Below are 8,980 nucleotides of genomic sequence, written 5' to 3'. Positions count from 1 at the left end.
CAGAATGGAGCAGACTTCAGCTTCCTGGAGGAAGGGGCTGAGGTGACCTCAGGAGAACAGGGGTGGTAAAGGGGCAGAAGTGCCTGAATTGTCATCTTCCCACAGGAAACACGGGATAGAGGAGAATGAGCTGCAGGGAGCAGGTGAAGTTCTGGTTTTCCTCCTGTCTTTCCCCAAGTCCCTGAATCTGTGGCTGCCACTACTCACAGCTCAACATCTCCTTCAGAAAAGCATGAGGTCAAAGAGGATTCAGTTCCCTGGAGAATGAAACTGCTGCTGGTGACTGACAGGTTTGCTCAGACTCCAAACATGCCAGGATCTGAGTGCTGGGGAGGTGAGAGCAGCAAACAGTGCAGAATATTCTCATTCTCAGGGCTGGTGGTTGGTAAAAATGCAAAATACTGCACTTGACATAATCCTGCTCTACCCCAAACTTAGGAACCAGTACTGTCAAAAAAGTGGCTGTCACCTAGATTAAATCTATTAAATCCAAGTGAAGAAATAAAAACAAAAGAGATGACCCAAGGATCACCTTGTGTTCTTTTCTCAGCAGTTGCATTTCAGCTCGAGGAAGGCACTAGGCCACATTAATATCTGCTACAAGCAGATGTGTTCTCTTGGAAATCCATGCACCCACTTCTGCTCTGCCTGCATTAAGTCTGGTGCTGGGTTTTTAGGAGCTTTGGCAAGTGCTATCTGTTAATATCTGAAGGTGGGAGTGTTCAGGGAGTTGTCGGAAAGGCTTGCAAGACTAGATCTGATCATACCCACCCACACTAATTAACACATTACATAAAAGTACAACAAGTTTCTCTTTGCAAACATCAGAATCACTTGCCCAGGCACTTTCTGTGCAGTTCTAGAAGAACTTGAGGGACAGACTCTATTGCTTTTTAACCTCACTGGAACAATGGGTGAGTGGGGAGGGTTGAGCTCCCACTTTCAGGGCCCACTCCTTTTTGTCATGCTGCTAAAAACATGCCATGGGCAGGGACATGGCTGAACAACCTTTTTAAAGTTCACCAAGGCTGCATGAGGGAGCACTTTTTTCTCATAAAAAACCACAAAAGGAAATATTCATCATAAAGGATCAGATTCCTATGCAAAGGACTCCTCTCCCTGCCTTGCTAATTCTGAAAATCACTTAATATAAACAGCAGCCCTTGAAGCCACCTTGAGCTGAAAAATCCTCCCATTTAAATTTGGCCTTTTTTTTTTTTTTTGTGAAGGGAACATGTCCCAGCCCAGCTCATGTTTCTCTTACCATTCAAATTTTAAACCAGCAGCAATCTCCTGTATAAGAGCCATAGTGAGGACTCTTTTACTTCTTCAGAGTTTGCAGCAAGTAAAACTCATTTCCTATGAAGTTCCTGTGACCTGCTCCTGCAGCTTCACCTGGATTCCTCCAGCAGGATAATAAATGAACACCCCAATCTCCATTTACTCCAGACTCTGGGATGACATCTGGCTTCAAGATGGTGGCACAGAAAAGTGCAGTGATGACATAGGAAAACAGAAGGCAAAAAATGATTGTGCAGTGGAGAGCAGGAGGCAGCAGAGAGAGCGGGGAAAATCAAAATTAAAGTAAATCAAAGGGCGGAAATTCCTCGGAGAAGGCCTTAGGCTTCAACAAAGCTTGTCCACATTTGCAGCACTTCAGGATTACCCAACCCTACCCCTATGTGGGAAGGTCCCAGCAGACCCCAGCAGGCATTCCAGAGGAGCCTTTCTATTAAAAAAAAAACTCTTCAGAGTCTCCATCCACGTTTGCAGCTCGATGGAGCCCGTCCTGTCTGCAACACTCACCAGGGAAGGATCTCTCTTACCCAACTCCTCCCTGCTATCTGAAAAGCAAAGTTAATGTTTTCCTCATTATTTTCTGTTTGCTGCAAGCCTCTCCCCCACTGTGACTGCTATTTGACCTGCTGTCTGCTCTGGGACCCCGGGGAAGGCAGAGGGAGCTCTGTGTGTGCCAGAGAGCAGAGAGGATGAGCCTCAGCTCCTCCTGACTTGTTTATATTCATCAGAATGAAAGAAATCAACAGCAAACATCAGAAAGAAATCAACAGCGTGTAAGGCAACCCTAGATAGGCAACAACTTTTGTGTGCTGCAGGGAAAGAGCAGATCTATTGACAGGATTTGGATTCCAGTGTGTTTTTACCTCATTTTTGCATTAGGAAGTTATCAATGAACAGAATTCTCAGCACAAAGGTTTAATTTCAAGGGGACGCTGCTCTTTGAGCACAGTTGATTGCACTTGCAGCTACAAGGCTGGCACGGCCAGCTGGGATTAATGAGAAACTGGAAAGGATCAGAGAGCACAAGGGGAAGTTGGTACCACCACATCTTCCCCTCCCAAACCTCTCCTGATAAACCTGGTACCTTCAGTATTCCAGGCAGATCCTGGAAGGCTCTGGAAGGAACCCTGAAGGGTTCTCCTCTCATGGCACTTGACTTTTCAGTGAGATGGGCTTCTCAAAAAAATGGACAAAAAATAAAGCTGGAAGCATCTATTAGGGTGGGTCTCAAAATCACAGAGATTAAAGTTTCTTTACATCCTCTCCAGAGAGCCTCAGATATCCAGGAATATCAGATATCCAGAGGTGCCACAGTGCTCCAGGTTACAGCTCTGCACTGACTCAGGCAGAGGGACCTCAACACTTCTGGCAGCACCTTCCTCTGGGAGAGCTCCAGAAAGGAGAAATCCAAGGGTCTGCAGCAAGGTCAGACCTGATTTTAACACTCACACCTCTGCATCTCAGTTGCAGGTCTCCATTCTACATGGCAGAACCAAAGGAGTGTTTTAAACACAGCTCACAGCTTTTCTGCTCTACCTCAGAAGTCTTTTAGATGATGTATTGTGGAATATGGGTTTTTTATCATCTCAATTTTGTACAGAAGCTCCTGGTCTATGAACAAATACTGCTTTGACTTTCTGTAACGTGTTGCATTTGAATTTGCTGAGCTTTTGACAGGCATTTAGGTAGTCACACTTGCAATTCTGAGGTAGGGAAACACCAGAAATATCTGCTTTGCAGGTCAGGGTGCTCCTTCAGATGATGCATTTTGCCCCAAGCCATACAGGACATCTACAGAAAAGCTTGAAATTCGAGTCAGGAGCCCTAAATTCTCTCCTTTAATCACACATCCATCCTTGAGGCACTTCATTCAGGTGTCTCCAGTTGGACTTGCTACTTCCTGTATTGCAATTATATTAATTTCTCTGTTAGCAGTGCTCCAATGTGCTGCTCACTGCATTTTGCACAGGAATGCAGTGTTGCCCTTCCTAGGCTGTCAAAGGCAATATTTCACTACAAAAATAAATAAAGTCTAGCTGCTTCTGGCACCTCAGTCCAAGCATATTTATCACTTTTGGCCGATCAGTGCCTGACTCAATGTTCCTAAAGCACAATGGGTTTATTCCCAGATGAATTCAAAATGCATTTAATCAGGTCTTTGCTAAATGTGCTTCACATCTCATGAGCACAGCAGCACTGTCTCTTAGAGCATTATTCCACCTCACTGTGCACACTGATACAATGGATTTTCCTCTGCATGGATTATGTCAGTGAATGTATGTTTGTACAAGCAGGCTCTAGTTTTAGTTTCTAGATTTAGTTCATCCCCAATGTGCTGCTACCTACATGTGTGGCAATCTGGAATTAACACTAAAAATATATTTATATTTTATCAGAAATGAACAAAAAAAAAAAAAATCAGAACAACAATTTCACAAATGAGTTCAGTGACAGAAAGAATCTTCCACTATTTAAACTCTCAGCTCTGCTGCCTGAGCCTTCCTGTCCAGCCTCCAGAGGGGAAGTACAACAGCTTTTTTGGGCCCAGAAAGAGAAGTCCTGGGTGGCCTTTAGCAAAGAAAACATTGCTTCATGGTTTGCTCCTTCCCCAGTGTGTGCTGGAACAGCTTCATCACGGGATGGGAAGTGAAGAAAGAGAAGGAAGCGTCCATGAAATGTCCGTATCTTTTAGTTCTTCCAAGTAATTCTGAAGTTCCCCAATCAAAAAGCTGAAATGAAACCAGTGGCAGTTCCTCTGGAGAGAGGGCACAGAGTGTGTTTGGGATGGGATGTGCTGCCTCTCCACTGAGACAGCCCACAGACACTTAAGAAACAAAAATCACATCTTAAAACTATGAGTAGATTTAACAATTGAACTCTAAAGAATTAAACATCATAGAAACATTTCACACTTTCTGTTTTTCCTTTCCAAGGGTCCATAGTCCACTCACTCAATCCTGTGCAAAGGTCATGTTACTATGGATATGACCTGCAAGAAATGTGTTGCCTCAGAGCAGCACAAGTCACATGAACAGGCTGAAAGCCAAGAGCTGCTGATTCCCAGTCCTGGAGGATTTTCATACTTGTGCTGGGTTCACTGCAGAGCAGTCCTGGTGCCAGCCTATGTTCGGCCTTTAAAAGTGTTCATGCAGGTGTAGCTCCCAGAAAACTTGTGGATTTCTTCAAGTGCTGCCTGGGGGAGAATGCTGGTGTGGAAGCAGAAAGAAAACGAGCAGATGAGACCAACCCCTCAATCTGTTCTAATGAGAGATATGTAAATGTGCAATTATGGTCATAAATACACAAATGTTCAAAAACCAGCTAGTGAGAGACACAGACAAAACTGGCATCAGCTTCCTGCTGTGAGGAGGCTTACAGGGAGAAAAGTTCCATCCAGTCACTCTTTCTCTACAGATATTTATCCAAAAAAGTCTGTAAAAGCTGTAACTTGGAAGATACCATTATGTTTTATTCCTTCTAAATATAATATATATATACTATATTATCTAAATATATATAGTATATACTATATATATACTAGATATCTAAATATATCTAAATATTTTTTATATATATATATATATATATATATAAAATATATAATATACTCTGATATATACAGATTTAACCTGAATTCTCTGGTTAACCTGCCATCTGGTTGTGCAAGGCATGTGGCCTCCTTATCCTAAGGTATGGATAGAGATCTGATTTCCTGACAGCTACTGTAATGAAAATAACCTATTAATTCTTACAATAAAATGGAACAGCCCCTTTTCTTCTTGACAGAATTTCTGGGAACTTTTACTCCAAATTTTACATTCAGAGCGAAGCATTTACTGTGAATTATTTTTTCTGGTTTGAAATGCAATACTGAAATTATTTTCCACAGAACTCTTATTGCCTTGTTTCAGTTCCTGACTGCAGCAGCTTTTCCAAAGGTTTTAGTGCAAACTGTCATGGAAACACAAAGGTGAATGTCCTTTCTCTGTGGTTGTGCCAGGATGTGAAGTTATGATTTTTTCCCTTAGGAACCTTAAAATTTCAGTCCTGATCACACACAAAAATATTGATTTAATAGTTTCACTGATGTAACACAGGCAATGCTCTCTAAATGCAGGTGGGATGTCCAGGCCTTGTGGTTCAGAAATCCTGCACAACAAAAAGCCTGGAGTCCAACAAGTGACTTAATAAATCCCAATCAACTACCTGTGTGAGTTAATTATTACAAAATTCCCTAAACAAAAATCCTGTTTACACCTCAGGAATCCAAATTTTGGGAACGAAACTGGCTTCCTAAGGGGTTATACAAAGAGAAAACACCTCCAAAGGGAATTTCAAAGTGTCTCCCTTTTGCTTCCATGACAGAGAAGAGAGCACAGTTCCAGCCAGCCTGAGCTTTGCCTCAGGGAACAGACACAGAGCCAGCCTTCCCTGTGTGGCCACTGCTGGGCAAAGGAAATACTCACCTTTTTAGGATAACAAGGACATGCATTGTCCATGGGAGGAGCAGGAAGGCTTGGTTCATCTGAACAGCTTCTACCGTCCTCCTGGCCACTGTCTCTGGCTTGAGAGGAGGAAAAAGACTAGGGAACCTGAACAGAGAAAATAAAATAATTACAGGTGAACCAAGCTCCTTCCTTAAGGTGTCACTGTCCACGTCCTGCTACTCTAAGTTATTGCTGGGACCTGGCCTTCAAACGTGCCCAGGACAGGCTGTGTCTCTAAGAGGCAGAAAATTCCAGTTCCAGCCAAAAAAGCCCAAAAGCAGAAAGCCCAGTTCCAACTAGTACTACTGGGTTAGCTGAACAGTTAAGAATGTACATGTTGGTGCCCTCAGGGAGAAGTGGCAGAGAGTAATCAGAGCCCTGATTCAGGGTTTTTCTTCATTTGAATGCAAACCAATACCAAATGCTGCCTTTTCAGTGATGGTGTTTTTCCTTTTACTCTCTGTTCCTCTTTGCTTGATTCAAATCCTTGACAGGTGAAAGACAAATATTTTTCTCCATTGCTTTTAACACCAAACATAAGGCTTTTCCCAGCTCCTGCAATAGCTCCTCAAACACTGCAGATTTTCTTGACTAAGAGAGCACAATCTGTATTAAAGGTTATTTTACCCATTGTAAAAGATTAATTTGGACAGCCACTACTTGTTCTCTTGGACAGGGGTAAAAAGGAGTTACTGATAGTCTCACTTCTGTAAGTGGCTGTCATTCCTTTCACTGGGAAAGGATTAAGTACTCCAGTGAAAAAGAAGGAACTTGTACTGTTAATTCTCAAGTAATTTGTAGACTGGTCCTTCTGCATGACCATTGCAGATGGCTTCCCCTCCCTCTCTGGTGTGGCTTTAAAATGCAGGGAAAAGCAGCTTCCAGTTCTCTCAGCAGCAGCCAGGGTGGTGCAGGAATATCCCAGCACACTGAGGGAACCAGTCTGATGGCTCCCAGGTGGCCTAAAGTGACCCTCTGTTCCCAGGCAGCCAAATGAGACATCAAATTCTCTTAACTAAATGAAGCATTAATTAGGAGTGTATTCTGATGATTCATTTAAAATGAGATGCTTTCTTCTAGTTCTCCTGGACTGACCTGATTCTCATGCCCTGGAACATCTCTGTGCTGGTGTGGAAGGGCAGGACTGTGGTGGCATTCACTCCAGGACAGTCCAGCAGCCCCAGGGTCAGGCTCTCCATGAAAGCGAAGGATGAGGCTTTGGAGGTGCAATAGTCAATGGCACCAGGGATGGCTGACAAGGCCAGGACAGAGTTCAGGCAAACAATGTGCCCATTCTGGAGCTCCAGCATCCTTGGCAGGAATGCTTTGGTGGTCTGAAGAATAAGAGAGTTAAAAGAAAAGAATCACTTAGCAGTGATACAACAAAACCAGCACTGACTGAAAAAAAATAAGGTGACACAGACACAACAAGCCCAAGTGTTCCTGTTCATTATGTAAGGAAAGGAGTGGCAGAGGACCTCGTTGTTCTGTCATTTTTTGATATTCTAAGCGGGCAAAGTTTGTGTAGAAACACAACAAAAGTCTTTCCTAGCATATACATAAGCAGTACCCCCAGATAAAGGCCACGAACAGAGCGCCTTCTATGCTTAAGAACTTTTACAGGATAAAGTCTTCAACTAAGTGATGAAATCACAAGAAGCTCTTTTTCATTTCTATTGTCTGATTCAAAATGGACTGAGTTTCACAGCTCCCTTCCCTGTAGTCCCACACTCCTCTGATGTTCTTTTCTCATCACCATATAGGAAACTCCTCTGTGAGCTCAGGCTTTGACAAAGACATCAAATGTTTTACTGGAAATCACAGATTGGGAATAAAGAGCATCAAATACTGAATACTACTGAAAAAATTATGTTTATTTTTGATCTCTTTCCTCTGACCTTTCCCCCTCACATTGTTTTTTCTCTCTTGTTTTCAAGACAGACTGGTTTTACCAAGCATCCCTTAAAGATCTACTGGCTGTAATCTGTCACTCTCCTTCCCAGCTGTTCCAGATTGCAAGGCAAGATGAATTCTATTTCCATCTGGATGGCAGTTGTCTTTTGTCAAATGAGCAGTTTTCCTTATCTCTTCCACAACCACTCCTCCCTCCAGGGAGACCTCTGCTGATAACAGCCATTGAATGTCACTGCATGGCTGATAAGAACTACAGCATCCCATTGGGAGATGTGAGCCCAGAGGGAGGAGCCAAGGATTCCCACCTGGATATAATCTGGAGATTCTGGAACACCAGCCAAGCATTCCTACCTGGATAGAATCTGGAGATTCTGGAACACCAGCATGGCTAGATAGATTTCTACTACATTTTCCAGAGGAACAGCAGCTGCCTCTTGCCCTGGATCTTCAGAGGCAGAGACTGCACCTTTCTCCAGGATCCCTGCTCCAGCAGAACCAGCCCTGGCACTGCAGGAGGGCTGAGCCACAATTCCAATGGCACTGCTGCCAACAGCCTGACCCACAGGGTGTCAGGCTGGGTTCTGACCCTGTCAGTGTTGTTCTAGTCCACTGCATTGTTTATTTTATCCTTTTATTTTCTTACCTATTGAGGAACTGTTATTCCTGCTCCCATATTTTTTGCCTGAGAGCCCCTTAATTTAAAATGTATAGCAAGTCAGAAGGGTGGGGAGGGTTTACATTTTTCATGGGAGGCTCCTGCCTTCCTTAGCAGACGCCTGTCTTTCCAAACTGAGACACCAACTCTGGCTACATGGGACACAAGAGGTTCTCTCACCCAGAACTGTCCCAGGGTGTTTATGTGCTGGGATTTCAGCAGTGCATCGTCGTCGCTGTCCATCAGGCTCTTCCCATGAACCACAGCAGCATTGTTCACCAGGATGGTGATGTCACCCACCTGAAAAAAAAAAAAAAAAAAAGCTTGTGACAAAAGGTATCTCTCCTCACAAATCAGCCATTTCCATTAGAGCTGAATAGCCATAATTGCCCAAATACATGGTTATTTTCACAGTTTTTGACATTCTTGACTATGGGCCTTATAATCCTTTGTATCACCTCATATAGGTAGCTGGACTTTGTACAGTCTTATCAATGGTCACCCTTCTTTTTTCCCCATATATTTTTTTTTCTTATCAAATACTGAATCACAGAATTGTTGAGACTGGAAAAGACTTTTGAGATCATCAAGTCCAACCATTAACCCAGCTCCACCAATGTGTTCA

At 43.3% G+C, this 8,980-nt stretch overlaps 1 protein-coding gene across 1 annotated transcript in view; it reads right to left on the bottom strand.

Annotated features, from left to right (window-relative positions):
* Positions 1-2,000: 2,000 nt before the first annotated feature.
* Positions 2,001-8,980, bottom strand: part of DHRS3 (dehydrogenase/reductase 3) — a 32,383-nt gene continuing 25,403 nt past the window's right edge. The window contains exons 3-6 of the mRNA XM_036396370.1: positions 8,536-8,655; positions 6,882-7,120; positions 5,766-5,891; positions 2,001-4,505 (exon numbers count right to left, since the gene is read on the bottom strand). Of these exons, the coding sequence (XP_036252263.1) occupies positions 4,421-4,505; positions 5,766-5,891; positions 6,882-7,120; positions 8,536-8,655 (570 nt within the window). The 3' untranslated portion in view covers positions 2,001-4,420. The remainder of the gene's footprint in view (positions 4,506-5,765; positions 5,892-6,881; positions 7,121-8,535; positions 8,656-8,980) is intronic.

Source organism: Molothrus ater, chromosome 23, assembly GCF_012460135.2.
Source record: "Molothrus ater isolate BHLD 08-10-18 breed brown headed cowbird chromosome 23, BPBGC_Mater_1.1, whole genome shotgun sequence".
Lineage (NCBI taxonomy): Eukaryota > Metazoa > Chordata > Aves > Passeriformes > Icteridae > Molothrus > Molothrus ater.
Note: the sequence above shows the minus strand (reverse complement) of the source record. Positions and strands in the feature narration are given on the sequence as shown.